The sequence below is a fragment of the Penicillium nucicola genome (assembly GCF_028828085.1).
Source record: "Penicillium nucicola strain IBT 29836 chromosome Unknown utg000009l, whole genome shotgun sequence".
Taxonomy (NCBI): Eukaryota; Fungi; Ascomycota; class Eurotiomycetes; order Eurotiales; family Aspergillaceae; genus Penicillium; species Penicillium nucicola.
The window spans coordinates 673334-696639 of NW_026643133.1; the positions used below are offsets into that span (position 1 = coordinate 673334).

Genomic DNA, 23306 nt, shown 5'->3' on the forward strand with positions numbered 1-23306 from the left:
TACGCCAAAATATCATTCCTTCTCAGGGCTTTGATAGCATAGTAAACGAATGTATCCATGTCAAAGCTGTCATGCCCATAATGCAAACAAAAGATGATCGGGACGTAAACGTTACGTCAAAGTGAAATCAGAATACGTTGATGGGGTGCCATAGCGTGTGGATGACAGCGTCCTGGAATGTGAGCCCCAAGGTCTTTTTCTTATCACCGTAGCTTTATTCAGATAGGAATGACCAAACTTTAACATCAGCAGGAGCCAAGCAGGCTACGCTGGCTCGGAACGCAAGACTCTTCCCCGCCACGCTACCACTCATCGAAGAACTAGCATCATGAACAGAATCTAGTAATATGTATTGCGCTGGGAGGACTCGTGTAGTACGAGCTGCCATTTGGAAAGTAAGGATGAAAACAGGCCTGTTCCGCAGAAAGCCGATGAGTCGGGTCATACTCCAGTAGAGCCGCCAGCATCTCTAAGCCGGCTGGTTCGAGTCCAAGCACAATGGGCGTGCTGAGGCGCTCCCATTTGGGGAAGCTAGCCTTGTATTCAGGGAACGAGGTTATTCCTGGCCAAGTCTCCTCGTCGGGAGTACCGAGTAGGCTGCAAAGGGAAATCATTGTATGAGTAAAGAAGACTTCGCAAAGGTGATACGATACACCCACCGGAATATCTTGAAAATCTCGTCCAATTCGGAACATCCGGGAAACAGCGGCACGCGAGTGCACATCTCGGCAAAGATAGCCCCAATTGACCACATATCGACACCAGTAGAGTACTGACGGTCTCCGAGCAGAAGTTCAGGAGATCGGTACCACAGCGTAGCTACCTGTGAAACATGTGTTATTATGTTGAGGCAGTGCGTTGGCAGAGCTGGGCTCCTACCTCGTGGGTGTATGTGCGCAACGGGCCACCGAATGCTCGTGCCAAGCCAAAGTCGGCCAGCTTCAGGTTTCCCTGACGGTCAATAAGCAAGTTCTGTGGCTTTAGATCGCGGTGGAGGATTCCATGATCGTGGCAGTACCGGACACCCTCTACCAGGTGGGCCATGAATTTTTTGATCGTGGCATTGTCCAGACCCGCGCCTCTCGTCGACATGGACCCATCCGTGAGAGCCTTGCTCCACCCGACGTGGATTGTGTGGGAGTTTCTCCATGTATTTCTTGAGGTCCATATCCAAGAACTCTAAGACGAGGCAGAGTAGACGGTTGTCAACATGGATGACGTCCAGCAGTTGGACAATATTGGGGTCGCGCATTTCCTTCAGGAGGCTTATCTCGCGGACCGTAGTGCTAGGAATACCATCATCTTCAAATTCCAACTGAATCTTCTTTAGAGCCACAACAGCGCTTGGATGGCCAAGCTTACGAGCCTTGTAGACGATGCCGTAAGCTCCTAGGACGTAAGTTGAAGAGGTGTCAATGTCAGTCATTGTGGTAGCAACACATACCTTCTCCTATTTTCTTGATCTCCTGGTACTTTTCCATGATGAAATCTATGTTACAATAGCTGAGCACGCAAAAGGGTATGAAGAAGCGGGAAGTGAGGCAGGCTTACATGCCAGCAGAAGACCAGACGAGGAGGACCGCGAAAATAAAACGGCCAGCGTGACTAACATGTAAATCAGACGTCGACTGTAGAGCTATAGTACGATAAATGTCGAGCAGAAGCTCGAGATCAAGATTGGAGTTAAATTGGTCAAATTCAGACAAAGTCACAAACTAGGATCGTCCCTGGCATGATTGGAAAGCAGGAAATCATCGGCGTTGGCCACAATCTTGCTATTATGACTCAGGGAAAGGCGCATACTTCTAATATTTAACAAAGCCTGCAAATAATCTGGAGGGAATGAGACAAAGACTGGCTCAGCTCCAGCCTCCACGCAAGCATTACCTTACTCCGGTCAAGGCGAACATATTTGAACCATGAAAAAATTGACCTGCCAGACCAACCAATTTTTGGATAACGGCGCACTTCCACGCTCTACCAAACATCAAATGGGCACCTGCATTGCGTAATGCACCTACGAAAGTACATCAAATCAAACGACAAACAAGCCCAAATGACCCAAATTGGTGCGTCATAGCGATTAATTCCTCTGACTTGACACAGCAAGCTCTCATCCACAAAAACTTAATTTCTAACGGTCTCTTTAGTCCTGCTGTGGTCATTGTCTCCAAATAGCAACCCGGCCGATGTAGATCATGACAAAATTAGCTTCATGCTCAGTCTTGGATGGTTGCCAGCCTCATAATCCAACCGACCCCTAGCGAAGTACTCTCGCCTCCAGATCTCCCCAAAGCCGGTTTTCAGTTGTGAAAAAAGTTTCTTTCATTTTTATAAAGACCCTTGTAAGCTAGAAAGCGACTGAAGCAGGAATGGCGACCCAATAAAGAGCCGTTGTTCCAGAGAACCGTATCAGTCAATAGTCTTGCTTGGTCATATTGCATTTGCAGTCAGTTTCAACAAAGCAAGAAGCGATACTTCGTCTGGGCCTGTGTTGTATACAATGGGGGGGATCATTTCGTCCGAGGTTGGCAAATGCGCCGGGGAGTCCCAGAAAGTAAAGCAGAAACCAAGGTCACTGTCCATCCACTCCTTGACTAAGTAGAAAAAACCCCATGAGACTGAACGAAGTCATTAAAAATGCGAAAGACCATTGGTTCTCCACGAGGATTGCCTTTACACTAATCTCCTTACTATGCGGCCTGAGGTGTACCAACTTTCTTCCTTTGTGGCCGAAATTTGGGATATTGATGTTTTTATCCAATTAATATGCTACAACGTATGAATACATTTCGGGAACTCTATACTTGACAGCAGTTGACAACTATTGGGGACCAGAAAACAGATCTCTCATGGCCCTTGATGCTTCGTGTAGACGAGCAGCGCTAGGAGTGTGCCAGGCAGATTAACTGATTAACGCTGCAGATTTTCTCTAAAGTAGGTACATGTGCTGTGTTTTGAGCATCATGCATCAAATAATTCGAGGGCAGTATAGAGACGCCTACAGTAATGTGAAGGATAGCCAGAAGAATAGTGGCTTCGGCGAATCGATCATGAACTAGTGGTGTTTGTGAAAATCCACCGAGTGTTTCAGCGGAGACTCCTGAAGCATACCTCGTCTTGGAGAAGTTGTATGACAAGGCGATGGTAAAGATGTGCAATCTTCAGTGCTGTAGAATTTGCGGAGGAAATCCGGGAATGACAATGCTTTCGGGGATGCAGTCGACTGTATCGAAGCCGCAGGGTCAATTGGTGTTTGCCCCGGGGAGCTCGACTCATGGCTTGAGGTTTGGACATGAGTGACAAAGAGGCTGAGGTTCAAACTCATGGTTGCTGATGAATTCTGGTGTTTGGAGGCCAATCTCTGACTGAGGATTAGACTGATACACAGAATGCTTGGTGGGTGGGAACAGATCTTATATTTGACTTGGGCTCGATGGCTATCACTGGGAGGATGTTACAGTAGTAAGCCTTCTCAAACCATGGACCTATTTCGATTTATTAATTTATCAAGTGATTGTGCTTCAGGATATAATTCACGTACCACTCAGTATCTGATAGCCACTAGGGATGTTACAATACACCCTGATGTCTTCTTGGCCATGACGTGACAAACTGCAACACCGCTCTATGACCCTATGTGAAGCATTGGACCCCATCTTACGTGCTGTTAGAGCAATAATTTGAATATCTGAAATCATTTCTGTCTCCAATTTTGGCTTGTTTGAACGTATGATGCCGACTTCACAAAAAGCCCAAGCAGATGTTGTCTCGACTTGATGGGTTGCTAGCCTGCAAATCAATTAACAGTGCGCCTTTACGCCGTCTGATTCTAGCAACGCGGTCATCAGTGGCTGCACAGAGATTTTTACTTTGGTCGCGATTACGGAAAGTATGTGGTAGCAAGCATGGGCAACTATTATGCCGAGATCGTGCCGCAAACCCGAGAGAAGATGTCAGATTGATAAAGCTAATATCCCATGACTTTTTTATCATCAAGACCTCCATACTCTTAGCGTTAAAAGCCACTCTTTGTCAATAGTCATTAGAGCTACACCCACATCGTGGAATTAGTGGTTGTTCATTCCAAATACTACCTGCTAATGCTTTATTCTGCAATTTTGCGCCAAATCCGGCCAGCCATTGACTGAAACCAGTTGCAATAATGCAAGTTTGCGGCATGGTGAAGAAGCCAATTTCCGAAGGCTGTTGCTGGGATTTTTTACGTAGGTCGCTACCTGTGGTTCGACAGATCCTTTAGTAATGAAGAACTTCAAATGATTCGTCCCATAACCGTGGACTTGAGTCTATTGCGTCTATACTCATGTATGAGACCCACTAAACTGTACGCTAATACTGCAAAATTATTTGCGTAGTGCATACATGATGAAGTCCTGCAGACTTCAGCAGATCCGAGGCATTCGTCCAGCCACTGTCGTTAGCGGAGTAATTGCTACATAGTATCGAACATAAAAAGTTCGCAAAAGGTAGAAAATGCAAACAGCAAGTAATAAATTCTTCAAATCCTTGAAAAAAATCCTTGAAAAGACGGGTGAACTGGCGAGATATCTTATTCTTGCCGGTATCAGTTTCAAGACAGCTTTCCTATAAGACCAAGGGCAAGAATTCAGGAGCACCTATATTTCCTGGCTTACTACTATGATTTGGGCCTTACATATTAATAACGTCTCTAGCTTTGAATCACCCACTTAAGGAATCTGTCTGCTCGCAAGATATCTACTTTCACATAAGACATCATGGGGCGTGCAGTTGGAATTGACTTGGGTACCACCTACTCTCGCATAGGACTGATTCGCAATAATCGGTTTGAAATCATTGTAAATGACCAGGGAAGCCGTATCACCCCTTCATTGGTAGCCTTCAAGGACAGTCAGCGCCTGATTGGGGACGCTACAAGCAGCCTACTTCCGATGAACGCGCAGAACACCGTTTTCAATGCCAAGCGTCTCATCGGCCGACGCTTTCACGACCCCGAGATCCAGGCTGATATGCAGCACTGGCCTTTCAAGGTTATCGACCAAGACTCGATGCCCGTTGTGGAGGTCAGCTTCAAAGGTACGACTAGGCATTTCACGCCCGAAGAGATATCGTCCATGATTCTTGCCAAGCTTCGTGATGCCGCGGAGGCTTATCTGGGTGAATCTGTCACCGACGCCGTGGTAACAGTCCCTGCGTCTTTCAGCAACTCCCAGCGGCAGGCCACCAAAGACGCCGGGCTCATTGCTGGTCTCAATATCCTCCGAATCTTGAACGAGCCCACTGCCGCAGCGGTCGCCTATGGCCTCAACAAAAAGATACCTGAGGAGCACCACATTCTTGTTTTCGATATGGGCGGTGGAACTTTCGACGTGTCGCTCTTAGCGATCGAAGACGGGATCTTTGCGGTCCAAGCTACCGCTGGTGATACTCACCTTGGTGGCGAGGACTTTGACACTTGCCTCGTCAATCACTTTGCCAGCGAGTTCCAGCGTCAGCACAACAGAGATCTGACTACCGATTCCCAAGCCCTCCAGCGCCTCCGCATGGCCTGTGAGCGCGCCAAGCGGACGCTGTCATCGACCACCCAAGCAGCCATCGAGATCGACTCCCTTCTCGACGGGATTGATTTCAACACCTTTCTCACCCGCAAGCATTTTGAGACTCTCTGCCATGGCCTCTTCCGCCGTGCCATGAAGCTTGTCGAGCAGGTCCTCCGGGATGCAAAGACTGACAAGCAATTCGTCCATGAGATTGTTCTGGTCGGCGGCTGCACGCGAATCCCCAAGATACAGGCGCTCATTTCCGACTTCTTCTGCCAAAAAGAGGCAGACCAATCGGTGAACTCCGATGAGGCCGTCACACATGGTGCCGCTGTCCAGGCTGCTATTCTGTCCGGCGATTCCTCCTTTAAATCCACCCAAAGCATTCTACTTCTTGAGGTGGCTCCATTTCCCCTCTGGATTAAAACAGCGGACTGTGATAAGTCGCTGATCAAGCGTAACACTACCATTCCCACTTCAAAATCCGGGACTTTCTCGATTTTCTCCGGCATCCACCCCACTATCTTGATACAGGTTTTCGAGGGCGAGCAATCCAGTATCAAGAACAGCAGATTGCTAGGCAACTTCAAACTCTGTAGAGAGACCAAAGCTCCATTTGGTGGAGCCCAGATTGGAGTCACGTTTACCATGGATGCCAACGGTATTATGAACGTTTCTGCAATCGAGAAAGGACCCGATAAGCCCTGTCGGGTCACGGTATCTTACGACAAAGGCCGTCTCAATGAGATGGAGATTGAGCATATGCTTCTAGAGGCTAAAAAGTATCAGGAGGATGACGAGGCTGAGATTGCCCGTCTCCAAGCCATGCGTAACCTTGAATCCCACTCCTATGCTCTTAACAGCGCTATCACGGAGGGCAAGTCACCATTGTCCAATGAACAAAAGAACAAATTTCAGGCCAAGATCTTCGCGATCATGAGTTGGCTCAGTACAAACCAGAGTGCTGGACGAGATACGTTGGCATTGATGCAAAAGGAATTACAAGATATGGTCATTGAGTCGAATATTCCTGTCTCGAAAAAGGTAGAGTAAACATATTGCTCTATTCACTCATCAGCCAACCGGACTGGTTTGGCTTTACTTTGCGAACCTGACCCGTGTCATGTTTACTTGTAGCTTCCCGATTCCCGTCAACTAAGAGATCGTTGCCGAGACGTAATAATCTTTGGAATTCCCGTGGGCCGATAGAGTAACTATAAGAACATTAAAGGTCGTTGGAAATGCTAGAGGGGGCGCTATGTAGGGTCAAATTTGCAAAGTAAGCTGTCCGCCTCGACACAGTGCTTGTAACTTATAATAGACGAAAGCAAGGAAGCTCATGTTATTTTTCGGAAATATGCTTATTACAGTAACTGACTAATTGATAATTGTATCGCTCTTCTGCGTAAACAGCTATCCATTCATTTTCCGGGCTTCCAGACCGTTTTAACCAGCTACTGTGATTGAATTTTATCCACCCGTCGCGGGTTTCTATTAGCGCTAGAAAATATATAAAACAGTGGTTCGTTGCTGGACTAACCGCCTAGATTTAAAGGTGTCCACGAATGCATGACCAGGTCTAAGCTTCTGACGCAAATGCTGGCACTAGTGAAGAAATCACTCGTTCAGCGGCTTCCCCATTTACTAACGGAGCTAGTCTATGCGGTCGGAGAGTTGTTGCGATGGTGTTCATGACTCGGACAGACTGAGCCTCAAGAAGGCTAGTATATATATACAGTGTGAAAATTTACATAGTCCTTTTTCTCTTTCTTAGTACCCGTTCTGGGTTTCCAGGCTTTGATACCTCACGCAGAAGACGCAGCAACTGTGACAGGTCTCGCATTGCCTGAACACGGCTGGATAGCACTTTTTTGAGCAATTAGCTACAGTTTTCAGAAGGGCCTTGAACTGAGAAAATGGGGCACATAGCATACAACTCTGTATATGGGTACGGCGTGCATCTCCAGGGGAGCATGCACTCTTCAGGGCATCCAGGCCGTTTGATTGTTCTCCTGATAACCGCTTTAATCGCTGCTCGAGAATACCGAAAACTAATGGAATAGCGCACGAGCCTGTCAGCCTGGGTAACGGATGGGTTGCAGGCGAGAATGATTCAAACTAACTTTTGATCCCGGAGCGACGGCTGGTAGCGCTAGAAGGATCCCAAAGACATCGAAAGAAACCCATCTCCAGTTTCAAATCTTGGTGGGTGAATTTCAAATAGTTCTCTAAACTCATCCACCATGGCTCCCAGTGAGCCAGATGCCTCTGTATACCTTTTACTAAGCCTCTCGAGTCACCTACTTCGCTGCGGTCGCCTCCATCAACTTGGAAGGATAACGTGAAACCCCGATGGCGAAGAAGTTGTGCGCGTGTTCCCAGGGCGCCCTCCATGATGCGTGATAATCTTTCCGCTGTGAGACTCAGTAAGAGTAACCAAAGTGACAGGGAGGTATTTCACTACCGGCTTCACATTCTGTGTTGATCGAAGCGATCTGCGATACTTGATGTTTCCGCTGTTTCTCCTTCTCCTGTCTACTGGCTCTACACCTCTTGTCTTGAAGTTCTGCCTCGCAGTTTCTCATATCCTCCAGCGACTGGCAATGAATGGCGAAGCGGCGGTTCCAAAACCCGAGGTTCTTCAAATAAAGATGAATGATCGTATTGGAAGCAACATCATGATATGGGCCTGCGCAAAGTGCCGCGTGCAAGGCCTCGACGAGTTTCTTCAATTCTTGCTGCTCAACTTGATCCATCTGCTCTGAAAACGTCCGAAAATGAACATCACAGAATCTGCCAGGTATTGAGTTGTTGCGGAACCACGAAACAGGAAATAGAACAGAGAAAAAGAAAACTACTGGGGGGAAAAGGGTAACATGCTCAGGAGTATTGAGCTTCATGGAAATCTTACGGAAGGGCCTCGAGAGAGTGTCACCTTTTGGTTGAATAGCAATTCAAAAATTCACGCTTACCTCAATCACATAATCATTAGTGATCGTATGACTTGATAATTCACCATGTTTTTTCTGCTGGTCATGCTAGGACTTGAGTCACGAAGCTAACGTATTATCCAAATCTGAGTTGGCGATATGACTGTATTCTGTTAGAGCTATTATATATGAAAATTATCAAAGTAGACAAAATGAGAGCCTGAGACCTTTGTTCGTCCCCACACATTATTGTGAGAAGCGTGCCGGTAAATTCACTACAATGGAGCATGTCAGACTGGTCCTCCAGTTGCAAAGCTCGGACGATATGACATTTTAAAAATTGAAAGTCTTGAGTTCCGCAAGCCCAGCCGTGACTAACAGACTTTGCACTCTGTATGTTCTGGTAAATTGTCCAACGAATATGATGGTCCAGGAACTTGAGCAGCGCTTTATTGCATGTCGGCGCAATATTCTCCATCTGATTGAACCAAACATCAATCGTGAGGCAAGCGTCTCGCAAGTCAAATATGAATGTGCTACTGGTCCTCAGCTTCAACTTCCACTCAAGGTAATTTACACCCGACCAGGACGCCTTGTGTTGTTCATATATGCAGGTACCTTGTCCAATCTTGACGTGACTACAGCATGGTGAATATGATTTGCTTAGTCAAGAACGAAGCCGATGTCCTGCACTTGGGTAAATAATTGGTAAAGTCACTTGATATAGCACGTAAGAGCATCGTATTTGTGGGTGGTCTACATGCGTCATCTTTCACTCATCACAAGCAGTCGTTCCTTCATTGACAACAGAATGGTTGACTTGGAGCGAGGAAAGATCGTGTAGTCAACAGTCGTGCTGAGGATTGAATTCTGAACTTACGCATTTTGTCTTGTTACTCTTAAGTGAAAGTGGCTGCTGCAGTGCTCGAGATAGCCGCCGAAGGAACAATTTCAATTGTCAAAGCGATACTTCAGGCAGCATGTCTAAACAGGATTTGCCCTGACAGAAAGAACTTTCCAGCGAGTAAGTATATGCTCTTCACGTACTATTCCGGATTACAGTGTGTTCCTATATTTAGAGTAGATAGACATTCGAAATTGGGACAGAATGGCAATGCTTACGTCTTTGGACTTTGTTGTCCGACATCAATGATTATAGTATTGAACAGACAATGACGATTCATGTGCTTTCGTGAATGTCTGCATTGGAACATATGCAAGCATCTGGAATGGGCAGTCTTCTGGCTTTTCGTCTCAACTATCAGATTACTTCTACTTCTACTTGACATCCCACATGGTTCAACGTCTCGCTAGCACTGCAGCTGAGAGATAGACAGAAAATGGTAATACTGGTACTTGCTTAAAATTTTCCATCGAGAACCCATGAATAGAAGTACTACGATCAGTCATGCTCCGGATGCCTACACGTCACAGAGGAGATCAAGAGTTCCGCCGCGGAAATAGCTGGGCTAAAGACGTGGGGATCACTCTCACGGATTCCAGAGCGAATTGGTATGTGATCTCTCAGAGCATATGAATGAGTCATGCTCTAAGCTACAGTACGCTCTCCATAACCCCCGAATCACCATCCGTCCCTTGGCATCCTTGGACGTCCATCCTCACTGTAATGAGCACCCACAAGCAGCTAGCCCTCTGACTCAATAATCGCACATGTGACCCTTGCATCATTTTCAAACCCCAGATACCGTAGGATTTTCCGATCTCTGCGAGAGATCGTCTGGGGCTGAGAGGTACTCGGAAGACTGACCCACGGAGCAAAGCTCAGCTCCTGACCCATAGAACATGTATGTCGCCCAAGACCAGGCTGGCACTTCAGGCTCATTACATTTATGCAATGCATCAATATCGCTATCTGGGACGCCGGGTTATGCTTAGCTTAAATTGGATGAGCCAAGCATTACACCAGCATACCAGTGAAGCAATCGTACTAAAACCGATGAGAGTTTGTTGTTTGGTTTTCATTGACCCGCCACACCTGCGCTATCGACATGCCGCTCACTCTGATGCGCATGCTGCGCTAGGTACTTCGGATCCAGACAGCTAGACTGACTGAAGATTGGCTCACAACGATAATGCTTCACGTCGAGTACGTTACTATTGCAAACAATACAGAATACATACTTGTGAACCACGTCTCTCTGGCATCAGCAGAGGGCGTACATGCATTATTTCTATAGATGCATCCCCATTAAGATTGAAAACTGAGACATGCCCCAGCAAATCCACTATGATCTTCGCGTTGGTGGATAGCCGTTGGGTATTGAGTCAGTGACACGAAATATGTACATGTATATAAACATGTGACGTAGCCCCCATGATGTTCAAAAATATTTCCTTGGGCATACTCCTGTATACGCATGCGTATTTGTGCCAAGGATCCTCAGCGAAGGCCAAGGAACGACCACCTCCAAGATGCCATCCACATGCTGCAAAAGCAACCAGTCTGCTTCTCCCATCAGTAGTCTCTCATGTGAGGCTTCTGAGATATGTGGAAAAAAAGATATTTTCAGCAGCCGGCCACCCGTCAACTCCCGGTCCTCGCCAGGTCTCACCCAACGGCCGGTAATCAAAGAAGAGCCAGGGGAAGCACAACAGGCCCGGATGCAGCCCACGCATAAGGCACCGGTCGTAAGTGCGCAACCGTTCGTCCCGAAATGGCTTCAGAAGAGCGGGGGAGGTCAGGGATCCATTCCTGGTGTAGGTGGTCAGACCCATTGAACAAACTCATATCGCTTACGCTCAGCCAAGCATTTCATCCTCGTGGCCACCTCCCCATCGTCTCCATTTACTCAATGGGAGGGTCCAGATGTGATGGGGGTCTCAACGGGGATAGCAGATATTTTTGAGTATATCAGGGAGCAGTTAGGTGTATTCTGGATGGAGTGGGTGGAACTTCATATCACTGGATTCTCTCCCTCGCACTTTCCACCGCGTCCTATCTGGGGACGAGTTGATACATTTCATGAGGATGTTTGTTCGCATCAAATGGGGCGTGATGATCTGGGTGCCGTGCGGGATGGGATCTTGCGCCGCAATATGGTCTACAATACACCATATCTCCAAGTGATTATTCGGGTTCGCCCGCCACGGTTGATGTGGTTGGCTCCCAATACAGTTCCAAATGAGCCGCTAGGCGTCTAGCAGTATCTGATCTCTTGTAAAATTGCAATGTTCCTTCCGTATTCTTCGGTTCGTTTGCCGCCCGACCGCTTCGCATACACGAAGTTCATTCAGTCGCTGTGGGGGTTTAGCAAGAACGTCTCTCCTACCTATTCCCGAACTTGTCCCCTACCCGTGGGTATTGTTCACAAGTTCTTGTGCCCACTTGGCTTCCTTCACAAATTAGGTAATTTGCTTGGATGATGACTAATAATATGGCCATGCATATTCTACATGGTAGCCCTACATGCGGTTCAGAACCTGAGTTGAGGCATACAGCAGTGTTCATTCGGTGAAAAAGCCATGATAGCAGTTCAGATTATTTGAAAGCAAAAATATACATTATCTTTTGCCACTTTGTGGAAATGGGGGCAGAGGTTGGATGATTTAAATTGGCCAGTTGGCTGGCGATAGGCCAATTCAGAAACCAATACTTCAAAACTGATAGTTCAATAAATCTAACATGAAGCGCAAAGTGAGGATGGTAGCTGAAAGTATCCATTCATGAATCTACAAAGCCACTTCCTGCAATGGGGTTGGAAGTGTGATCGTGCAGAACTGGCCAGTTGACTCGTCCTGGGAAACCGATCTCCAAAAAATCACGGAAATAAATTACTACATTGTACCACAGGGTTAGAATAATAGCTCATAATATTGGTTAACAATTACACAAAGCCCCGTCTTGTAATTGAGTTCGACATGCGATCGTGCAGAACTGGCCAGTTGATTGGAGGAGGAAATCCCCGCATCAAAACTAACATTGAAGTAAATTGGAACCTGGAAACGGTCGAGTATCCAAAGTAACGGTCAGTCCAAGTATCGCATGGGTCATAGCGTAAGATCTTCTGGCTTCACTTGGGACTGACCTGTTTTATCGACAGTCTCGTATCGACGGTCCGAAGCGAGAGAGCAAGGAGCCTCGTGCCTCTCTGCGTCCGACCCATCTCCTTCGACAATACCCAATGAGACGTGGGTACCTTGGAGGCTCAACTTGTTTCATTGCACATGTCATACATGGTCGGAGCCTCGGGCAAATAATTTCTAAAACCAGGCGTTCGGGACCAGGGCTTGTAACCACAACATGTGGGATGCCGTTGCCTGGAAATGCCATCAGGATGATTGATTGAGCTTCAGCGTGTCTGCGAAGAAATCGAGGTTGGAATGGAATGCCCTGACTGTACACTCGACTTGATAAGTTTCTTTGTTGACAGTGGGGGAATTGCGACTTTGTTTGTGTACTAGGTTACATCTTGCATCCCTGGCCCCAAACGCACCGTTCAAAAGTGGCACATGATGAGACGCCCACTTTTGGTCTATTACAATCTTTCCACTGACAAGCTAGGTTTGTGAATGCCACGGGCGGCACCGAGACCATGGTCTATGCTCTTCAACGTCAATCCAACTTTGGTTCAATGCTCATGTGCCGGAGACGTTGAGAAGCGCACACCACTCCACTCATGTGCTGGGGTCGTCCTACACTGCCAAAATGCCTATTATGAGCATATGCACAAGGAAGAAAATGTGTGATAATGTAGCCAAGCCAGGATGTTTCTCCGTATGTGAAGGCTCGACAGCCTGCGTGTTCCAAATTTGGAGCGCTAATAGGAAAGACCCGGTCCAAACGTTTACTGGTTGGGAGGAAAAGTGATGACTCGAAGAGATATCATCATGCAGTAATTATGCCAATCTTTTTTTACTGAAGAACGTTTACATCAGATTCGTCAGAGAGTAGAAGCTACAGTAGCAGATAGATTATGTCAGGTGAAGCTGGACACTGAATGAAAAATGAGGAAATTTTGAACTACGAACAGCGCGCCGGGGGAAAGATCACCAATAGAGTCAGTGGCTCAGAACCTACGCATGTCGCCCACCTTATCGCGACAGTCCTTTTGGAGAAGTGGCCGGTGTGCTACCGGAGCGACCGTCGGCATTGAGCCCCGGGGTCAAGAGCGCCAAGTATACTTGATGGAGCCCGCCCCTTATTATCTGCGTCGGATCAAAATGCTTTTTCTTTAACAGCAAATACCGCAAAGTCTCCCAAACCTGCAACATACATTGGCCTTTCCGGAAAGAAATATTATGTTTCTGGATGTGCGTTAGTACCGATGCTTTGAAAGTGTGCACAAAAGGCAGAATTTACCCGAAGCCACGCTGTTTGGACCGTCAATTTCGAGGGATCCAGCTCTCTGCACTCCATTTCGTTGCAAAATCGATGAACAAGCCCAAATCCCTGGAACATCTCCCAATCTGTAGCTGGTGACTGGGGATGGAAAACCCACTCTGCCAACCTCGTGCAGATTTTGACCAGGTTTCTATCGCTATCTCTACTGTCGCTATGCTGTACCGGGACTGGTTTGGATCTTAAATAATCTTTGAGGTAGGGGATCTCATCATTGGCAGGGAAAAGCCCCGAAAGCGATGGCGGAAGTGGCACCAGGCCGAAGAATCTTTTCAACAATAGCCAAAAGTCATGTTCATTAATGCACCTGGGTTTTGAAACGTTGCACAGTCGATTGTATCCCGAAAACAACTTTCTGATACCCCGCGTCATGCGGAAGGACGAGAATGGGAGAGACAATGGGAGGGACGCGAAGACACTGCGCTGCGATCGTCCTAGAGCTGTGGCCTCTACCCTGCAGTACATCCGCATTGATGTCTTGCTGTACCGTGACGAGCTACGGTGGCTTTTGGTCTTGTATCTACGTGCTGTTGTAAGTAGTGGCCGACTCTCAGACTCGTTTCCAGCATCGTCGCATTCCAGAGGCGCTTCCGTATCTGGAAAGCATGGCTGGCATAGATCTTGAAGCTCAATTTCATCCGCAAACACGCCGTGGATATTATCTGCTAGAGTAATAGCATTCCAAGATGAGGGGAAGCCTTCTTGGTCGTCTTGAGATTCGAATGACCGTAATTGCCATGCGGAATTTGGCGTGAGTGGCAGAGGCTTACTTCGGCAGCCCTCCAGTATACTGAAGTTCTCCGCGCCGACTTTGACTTTGCTTCTGGATGGGGACTGGGCACTGAGCCGTTGGGGTTCTTGATGAGTGTGCAAGCCGTCGCCTTTCCTTTGGCGGAGGCTGGCTGAAACGAACAACTCCTTTGTTGGCATCATCGGGGTCAACGATGTTGATGGCATATAATTGCCAATGCTCTCGGCTGACAGATTTTAAGATGTTTTCGTGTGGCGTTCTAGTAAGAATGATACCATAGAATCCTCACGCTGAGCCGTGACTAAAAGCCACGATACCTCGGTTTACTTAAGCCGTTAGAAAGCTGATGCCTGGCTTGGCTCTCGCTGGCAACCACCAGGCTATTTAATTTTGGGACTTCCAAGTATGGCGAGGAGTCATTCAAGAAAATCCATCCCGAGGCAGGCACGGAGGTGACAAAATACGATATAATTGGGAGGACAAATAGAGTTGCGCTGGGGTAGGGTTTGTGCCTTTGAGTAGCTGTGTGGCTATATTAGGCCCTGGAGCTAAAGCCAGGTTTATCATGCTCGTGAAAAAGCAACACCACTGAAGGGTTCTCGGTCCAAAACCGGCTGTTGAACAATTATTGACTTCCCACCGCTGATGAATTTGGCGAGTATAGAGCACCTTGTGACTAGTATGAGGGACGGAAGCGGAGGCAGAAGCTCGACAGCAATCCTTTCAAAGATTGCTTGGATCTAGGTAATTCTTGTTTGAATCGAGGAAGATATTGATTGTCACGTAGAGTAGGCCGAGGCAGGAGACTGTTTTTATCATACCACTTTGTTGAGTGAGGACAGGCACGAATGAGAAGATGCTGTGGATTGAATCTGCCTGCTCTAGGTGTGTACCTCAGATCCTAACTTCAAGCAGGCCTTTTAAGCAGGCCCTTTAAGCAGGCCCTTCAAGTATGCCTTCAGATAAATAGGCCCTCGGATGAAAGTGCTAAGCTGTTTCGTTCAGTTTAGTTCGCGAATATAGAAGTATAATAGGGTTGATATATAGGTATAGTGAATCAACACGGAAAGTATAACGGACTACAGGGCTGCAGCATCCCTGCCATTCAATTTACTTGTCTTGCCATTCTACGCAAGCTTCCTCGAAAAACCTGTCAATACTGGATCCATCCCAAAACGGATGCCCCGTGTTTATTAGCCCCGTCAGATATTGCTGGATTTCTCCCAATCCGCGTTTCATGAATCCAATGACATTTCCTTCTGCGTGAAGCTTTAGCATGCGGCCGCGATGAGTATACGAGATGAACTCCACACGAGCATGCCTGTCCGGTCCTGGCCTCCGTGTCTGTTTTAGGGCAGAATGCTGTAACAGTAAAGATTTCAGGACATGCCAGATCTGAAGCATGTGCTCTGTTTCCGCCGGCTGAATGTCACGGTACTGAGAAAGGAGGGCGCCAGGCGTGTTAGTTAAGAATTTCAGAGCAATAAGAGAAACGAAGAGAAGGAATTGGAGACGCCGAACAGACAATGACTAGGGAATATTTACCTGAAACCATCGGAGCTGGTCCTCCTTGTTTGCTGCATCGAGATTGCTCCTCTCATTTATTGCACATCTGGCTTTTGAACCGCATGCTTCCACAAAGTCCCACAAAAGCCCGAATCCCCGGTTTATATTGTGACTGGCATTGTCATCCAGCCTCAGGCCACGCAGTCGCCCTCGATCAAGGTTCAGCCGATACGGAGAATCAACAATGAAATTCCTTAACCAAGCACATGTGGCAGTTGGATATCTCTCGCCATCGACCATCATATCCGGGAGCGGCTGTGAAGCCAAGTAATGTCGAACCCGACGCAGCCTGTCATTGTTGAGAAGATGGGACAGACCCATCAAATCAAATCCGAAGAACATGCACAACAGTCTCTGCTCAGACAGCTGCTCCGGGCTTGGCAAACTTGGCTGGCGAAAGGGCTTGGGAGATGGACGAGGGAAGCTCTGAGCGGCGATTTGAGGCTGTGCTGAGGATAGCCGGGGCCGATGGTAACGGTCGGCATTCGCTGGCCCGAGTGGTGCTTGACGGTCATCAGCAGGAGGGTAGAATGGCTCCAGAGGAAGAGGCTTGTTTTTCTGATCGTGGTCTTCGCTGACACTGGACTCTGCCAAGCGTCCGAAACATGAATGAATTTGGAGATTGGGCTGGGACTTCAAAGAAAAAACTACATTAGGCTTGTGGTGATTGACACGCTCGGATGGATAATCTGCAGACGTGCGGTGACTACCTCTGTTCGGATCAAGGGGCCGCGGGGGAAGTGGTTTCCAGTCGTACGTATCCAGCACAGTGCAGGAGTCTACGTAGCGGTCTTCAGAGACCCAGTCATCTACTGTGTGTTGGCCAGCCTTTTTGTTTGCCAGGATTGGGCTGTGAATCCCTTGACTATTCCAAGCTAGCGGTGAGCTTAGCTGCTCTAGCTCGAGAAGATGATCCTGTTGCATGTTAGAGTATTGCTACTTTTCTTTGAGAGCCATGTCTGACAAAGTTACGAAGTTAAGGATCGCATTTGTTGCAGAACTGCCTAAACGAATCTAAATGTGGAATGTGAACCACCAGAATTGGAAATGACACGTCCAGTTTAGCCTACAGTAGAGCATGCTCTCTTCGGTAAGGAATGGTTACGGAGGTGATTGTAATTGTAAGGTGCCGGTCAAGCCCCCTGGACAATATCTCTGAATATCGCTTGCATGTCTCGACCGAGCGTGGTTTGTCTGGTGACAGAACCGCCACCTCCGCTTCACCAGTCCTGAATCCGCGCAGCCAGACAAAAGACAGACAAAAGACAGACAAAAGACAGACAAAAGACTGACAAAAGACTGACAAAAGACTGACAAAAGACTGACAAAAGACTGACAAAAGACTGACAAAAGCACTACGCGCATATGGATAAGTATTTGGTAACATTGACGCCCCATTCCTTTTTCCTCATGCAGGCTTCGATCCAAACCAGTCTCCGCCCAATATATGGCCATGCGATAGGCGCACTGGTCAACCAAAAGACTACAAGTACTGAAGAAAGCCCACAAGTAAGTTACTGTCCATAAGCAGATTTCACGAGAGCATTTGACTCACTGAACATGTGGACTTCAAGGCTCTCACGTAGTCCAGTGACGAGACGTTTGTGGGCTATGTGTGTTGCTTCTACACGAGCTATTATTACCTTGTGAGAGAGTTATTGTAGTAAGTAGTTGTATGGGCCAAACCTCACGATAATGTACTATCATTTTCTGCTCCATGCCGTTCTTCTTTTAAGCTTAATTAGGAAAGTGTCAGAAAATAGCTGCTATTGTTAACGTGGCAATGACCTGTCTCGATATATTCGCGTAACCGAAGATCACAGTAGCCACATAATACTTAGCTAACAAATTTCCGACCAGAATTCATTCGTTTTACCCGCTCCTCAAGGCTATGGTAGCTACCAAATCTAACAAATCGGAGAAGCTCTATGATTAGCTCACCATCAGGAAACTCTTTCACCCTTGCCAATATCCGTCAATAAATCGTTAGGAGAACGAAAGAGTTGCGTGGGAGTAGCAAGCCAAATTGATCACCAGGATAGGCTGAACGGGCTCGTCCAGCCTGCGCATATTCCGGATTAACTGCCAACCACAGTGCTTGATAGTGCCCTCAAAACGTATGGTGGGAATTACACTAGCAGCATACCTATTGAGTCTTGAAAATACAGTGCAGTGTAGCAAAAGACTAGGCTGGTGAAACCAAATATGCAGAGACGGATTATTGCAGATGGCGTTTTATTTAGTTCTTGAAAGATTCGATATGCTTCTTTTGGCATGCTTTTTGTGACCGCGCTGCTCCTCTGCGGTTTATTTCCTGGTTTAATTGCTCCACGCCCACAAGCAGCTGAGAGGACAGGACAGTATCATATTATGCTCTGGGAAACCAGGCGAGGGCTTTGACTATCACTGTAGCAGCTCCAGTGAGGCAGCACTACGCCCCCCGAGATCTATTTTTGCTGCACTTTCACGGCAGATGGCAGATACAAAAGAACTACAAAATACCTTTTCAAATAATACTCATCATGAGCCTAGTGGAGACAATCAGGTTGCCTACTCAATGTCAGACAGCTCTTTCTATCTGAACGGTCTTCACACATGCGCTGTGATTCTGTGGATTCATAGCCCAGCAAAAGAAATGCTTCCATTCAAAGTAGCCTATGTCACACTTTTGATGGCTTATTTTCTGGTCTTGTAGCCAGTCAGGGATCTGAAGCGCACGCCAGATAAAACTCCCGTTGCTCATGAATCATACTGGGCACGCCAGAGGGACAGTCAAGCACCAGGACTCTACGCGATGTTCATATAACAATCGTCTATATTTATGATGTCCGGCTTCTCTAGCCGTGGGATTTCTGTAATAGCTGACTCTCATGAGAACCCCAATCTGATCCCACCTTGAGCCCTTTGTGACCTTCAACCAATCATGTATGTGACTACACAGGTCGAGTAGCCCGGTCACACTAGGTCTCCAAAAGCCTGACTAGAGCATTTTTTTCGGTCGTTACCGCAAAGTGCCCCAGCATCTGGACGTGTGGCAGAAGTCCACGTACTGGGTTCCAAGCCTCAACCGCCAGCGTCAAATACCACAAGTGAGCGAAACGGCGAGTCGCGGCACTTTGGTTTGTCGAAATCATCCATTGAAAAAAGACCCGAGAGTCGATGCTTACCCGGGTACTCTTGGACAGTGTGAAAACTGCTTTCTGAGAAAGAGCCGCGGGTGGTTCTTGAGATCGGTGTTGGACAGCAGCATGACCTGCTGTCTGCCGATTTACCAGCCACATCGAGGCCGGCGCTCCGCTTGAAGGCCATACGGACATGCTTGCCGTTTGGCCTCGCAGCTTTCTTCGATGTGGACGCAATCTTTCCAGGCGAATTTGGCGTTCTCAGATCAAGACTGTGCTTGAGAGAGGGCCAGGTCGGCCGAGTCTCTAGCTCGGAAAAGGTCCTCTCGTCCCGAATTGCAGCCTTGGTGGGCGGGTCTCCTTTGACCATGGTAGCGAGAACAGGGACGGAGGAGCGTCAAAGACGGAGAGGGATTGAGAAGAGGCAATGATCTGGGAAAGTATATGGTGTGATCACAATCGATTTGGATGGCCTCTTTTATATTCGCGAAGACTGTCCTCAGCATGGTCCGTTCTCCTAGTCTAGATATTGTCCATTGTTATTAAGATCGAGACACATGATTGATATCTAGCCCCACCGGACAATCTCATTCTTTGTACTTCCAAAAGGTACCACGGTGGCCGTCCTTTCCGTCTTCAAGCCCCATGCCCTTTTTCTTTCGTAAAGACCAAGTCAAGCATGATCATCCGGTACATAAATCGATATCAATGAGAGTGCAATTGCTGCTTGTGCAATTTTCACCATTTCTTAGTCTGTCCAGCTTTCTGCAAAGAAGTGGCAAAGGTCGCCTATCACAGATTGAACTATTCTTTGTGACAGCTCGGGTCACTAGCGATGTTCGCCTTCCTGGAAGTATCCGCAAGAATTAGCAAAGATATGCCAGGCAGGCTGCGTTCCATTCTGTGTTAGGGTGTTAGGGTGTCAGGGTTTCGGGTATCGGGTTTCGGGTATCGGGTTTCGGGTTTCCGAGACAAGCCCAACCCCAACCCTAAGCCCTAAATGTAATCCAGGCCAACTAGTCACCTGAGCTCTTTCACTGTCCAGAAAGCAGTATGGCGATGAGAAGCTATTGTCTAAAATTTATGCGGGGATTATACCATATCAACTGGGAAGGGGGCCGCATTGAGATGGGTGTCTGAATCGTGTTTGTCCCAGCGACCGGGACTCAGTTTGGTTCTGCCACACGTTGCTGTCTAGATCCGAGCAGGTTCTTTGTTATCACATACAAAAAGCACATGAACAGCCCCAGGATTGCCCAGCAAGGCCATAGGTCACGACACCACCAGCGCATCAAGTGAAGCCACACTGTCCTGGCCACGATGTTAGGCCCTTAGACTGTGCCGCGCACTGATCAAGCATAAGGTGCTCGTGAATGGGGCGTCGGCTAGAAGGGCGCGGCGTTGTTGAGCACCATTGCGTGTTTCTACTGGCAGTTTGAACTTTCCTGCTGCCATTCTGCCTGACACTTTCCAAATCCATACCGCTCCCTCGTAATGCACGAGCGCAATGCCTACTTCAATCTATATCACAAGACTGCATCTCGTTCCGGCTGGGATCAAGCATGTACCTATCAATTGGCAACCCTGGCACGTTGTCACGTTCTACAAACCAGGCCCGCTGTCGGTTAGCGCAGAACCTCCACACTATTACGAAATACCGAGTGACTCAAGCTTTACAAGATCCATTTAACGATTGTCTTGCAAACTCTTTAATAACTTGCTCCAAATGCATAAGAACAAACGTGAAACTTCCCTGATCATGATGTATGGGTTCTGTGAGGACATAGCTCCAAGTCTCGTCCTGCAATAGGAAGTGGCCGCCTGGCTCGCCAATTATGGGCAATGCTGTTGTTCACTAACCGGGATCTTTGCAAAAGCATGTGGTATTGGTGTGGTGTCTGTTGCGGAGAAAATTACACTTGAAGTACTCCGATGCGACACACGAGGCGCTTGCACCTGATTTTCTACGTCTAGTCTGTCAATTCAGGTCCGAGTCCAAAGCACGGCCAATCGCCACCATGGGCTGCCTGCATGGACAACGAGGAACAGCATCGCAATAATCCGTCATCCGGCGATACATAGGTCCCGTGCGACAGCAAAAATCGCAATCACAATACCGCAGAGAAATTCAAAATCTGCAGTTGCAATATGTTATACTAGCTAGGTCAGTACGGTATCTTTGTTCGTAATGATACCATGTGTTGGGCGGCGGATGAGCCCACACCTTCCCCACCACCCAACTGTAATGAAGCTCTTCCTGAAGCATTGATCGAAACCCGCGCGCTTCCCATAGCGGTATTGACCTTAGCCTCGCCATCCAGCGTGTGAAGTGCGACATTTCTAGACAAAAATGGTCCCGCGCCACTCTGACAGCCAACTCCTTCAACTCACCCATCAAGGCGAATCTTGGATCTTGAAATAGCATGCGAATGACTCGCAAAGAAACGCTTCCCCAGTTCTTGTATGCTCTTTTAACGAAGTGGCGTCGTGCGTGGGTCAATATTGCAAGATCTCTGCGCCTCATTCCATACCAATACATCTCAATATCCAACTTGACCCGTCGATGCACGTAGCCTGTAAATGCATCAGGAAAGTAACACTGGGAAGTCTGATACAATTTGGAGTAAATGGCGTTGTCGCGAAACGTTTCCTTGCGTCTCTGACCTTTTTTTCCCCTCCGGTTCCGTTTCTTCACGCGAGCCACCATAATTCGAGCATTCATAGTGACCTGCGTGGCTTTGAGACTTTATAATGGGCTAGAAACATCATTCAAAGTAAACTTGCCAAATTTGAAAGCCCGAGGTAGAGTAATTTCTCTTGTCATCTCTTTTTTCCAGTGCTTCATACTGTCTATTCCCAGCGCTAAGTTTGCGACACTTGGGCCAATGAACCTGGTGGCTTTTGCAGTAATCGGCTGTCCCTTCATAGAGAAGCACCGCATCATGTCCTATACAAGCGTGTTGACTTTGCAAATCTAATGCGCGGCTTCCCTGAGAGGTTCCCTGCTGGTCTGCAGCCGGGCTCTCAATTACGGCAAGTCGGTAAATTGTGGGCTTCAGTAATGGGTCAGGTCTACAAAGTAGAATGGCCGTGCACCGATCTTTGGCACATTCCAGATTTGGGGCAAGAACCTGTGGAAGATGTAGGACAGGCTATACCGCAGAAAGAAACCATTGGCTGTAGTAGTCATGCTACTGCAATACGGCTAGTAGATGATATGTCCGTCCTTCTATGATCGCTCACAATATAGGTACACTAGCAACATCCAGTCAACATGTCCAACTCCTCAAGTAAAGGAAAAGATTCAGAAGTAAGAAAAGAAAAGAGACAGAAGAGAACGAGGGCACAAAACACGAAAAAGCCAAATTTGAGCATGGATCTCAGCAGCTACCTCGAGGCTTCAGGTCACCACACTGCGTTGACCTCGCCCAGACGTGTTTGCACAATGACTCTCTATATATCATAATCCACACTCATTACCCCGGCTGCCTCTAACGCATCGTCCACGGCGGACGTGTATAGTTTGGCATTTTCGAAGTGCACAACGCCATCCCACATCAGGCGATAGGTGGAGCCTCTGACATAGCAAATCAATGTCTCCTGTTTCCAGGCTCCAAATGGATTGTGTCCTCCTGTCTCCGAAAAAAGCGGCTCCGCAATCGGCTCAACATGCTCGTAAGTTCTCCTGTCTAAGCAAAATGTGGCCAGATGTCGGCGCAATCCCTCCACAGCAGGGTCTCCTATCAGGGATCCTTCGTAGAACACCATGATGCACCAGTGGTTCATCGGCCTGAAGAAGCCCCCAACGACACGAAAAGAGCTTTTTCCTTTCAACCCGTCGAATGCTGCTGATTGTTCCACCAGTAGCGGGACGCTGTCTCGCTCATTGCCCTCCCCGAGGAATCCTACCAAGACGACCGTGGATTGAATCATGAAAAAGGCAGCAGTCTGCACAGCTTCAAAATGGTAGCCAATGTTTTGATCTCGTACCAGCAATGTTGACTGGATATGCGGATTGAATTTATTTATAGCTGTAAG

General features: G+C 47.6%; 7 protein-coding genes across 7 annotated transcripts; 3 read left to right on the forward strand and 4 right to left on the reverse strand.

The window, feature by feature from the left end:
- Window positions 1-127: 127 nt before the first annotated feature.
- N7511_008510 (uncharacterized protein) lies at window positions 128-1612 on the reverse strand (the record flags this gene model as incomplete). Its single annotated transcript, XM_057130887.1, has 7 exons — window positions 128-212; window positions 448-597; window positions 660-823; window positions 880-951; window positions 1019-1389; window positions 1445-1489; window positions 1552-1612. 7 exons carry the CDS (start codon window positions 1610-1612, stop codon window positions 128-130), a joined length of 948 nt encoding a protein of 315 aa, XP_056981618.1.
- A 3145-nt stretch (window positions 1613-4757) lies between these two features.
- Window positions 4758-6593, forward strand: N7511_008511 (heat shock protein 70; the record flags this gene model as incomplete). The annotated part of the gene is made up of 1 exon (XM_057130888.1): window positions 4758-6593. One exon carries the CDS (start codon window positions 4758-4760, stop codon window positions 6591-6593), a length of 1836 nt encoding a protein of 611 aa, XP_056981619.1.
- Window positions 6594-10903: 4310 nt separating this feature from the next.
- Window positions 10904-11209, forward strand: N7511_008512 (uncharacterized protein; the record flags this gene model as incomplete). The annotated part of the gene is made up of 1 exon (XM_057130889.1): window positions 10904-11209. One exon carries the CDS (start codon window positions 10904-10906, stop codon window positions 11207-11209), a length of 306 nt encoding a protein of 101 aa, XP_056981620.1.
- A 2990-nt stretch (window positions 11210-14199) lies between these two features.
- Window positions 14200-14503, forward strand: N7511_008513 (uncharacterized protein; the record flags this gene model as incomplete). The annotated part of the gene is made up of 2 exons (XM_057130890.1): window positions 14200-14361; window positions 14396-14503. The coding sequence occupies 2 exons, from the start codon at window positions 14200-14202 to the stop codon at window positions 14501-14503; spliced, it is 270 nt and encodes an 89-aa protein (XP_056981621.1).
- A 1607-nt stretch (window positions 14504-16110) lies between these two features.
- N7511_008514 (uncharacterized protein) lies at window positions 16111-17070 on the reverse strand (the record flags this gene model as incomplete). The annotated part of the gene is made up of 1 exon (XM_057130891.1): window positions 16111-17070. The coding sequence occupies one exon, from the start codon at window positions 17068-17070 to the stop codon at window positions 16111-16113; it is 960 nt and encodes a 319-aa protein (XP_056981622.1).
- A 2139-nt stretch (window positions 17071-19209) lies between these two features.
- N7511_008515 (uncharacterized protein) lies at window positions 19210-19638 on the reverse strand (the record flags this gene model as incomplete). The annotated part of the gene is made up of 3 exons (XM_057130892.1): window positions 19210-19260; window positions 19314-19369; window positions 19419-19638. 3 exons carry the CDS (start codon window positions 19636-19638, stop codon window positions 19210-19212), a joined length of 327 nt encoding a protein of 108 aa, XP_056981623.1.
- Window positions 19639-22721: 3083 nt separating this feature from the next.
- Window positions 22722-23201, reverse strand: N7511_008516 (uncharacterized protein; the record flags this gene model as incomplete). Its single annotated transcript, XM_057130893.1, has 1 exon — window positions 22722-23201. The coding sequence occupies one exon, from the start codon at window positions 23199-23201 to the stop codon at window positions 22722-22724; it is 480 nt and encodes a 159-aa protein (XP_056981624.1).
- Between the last annotated feature and the right edge of the window lie 105 nt (window positions 23202-23306).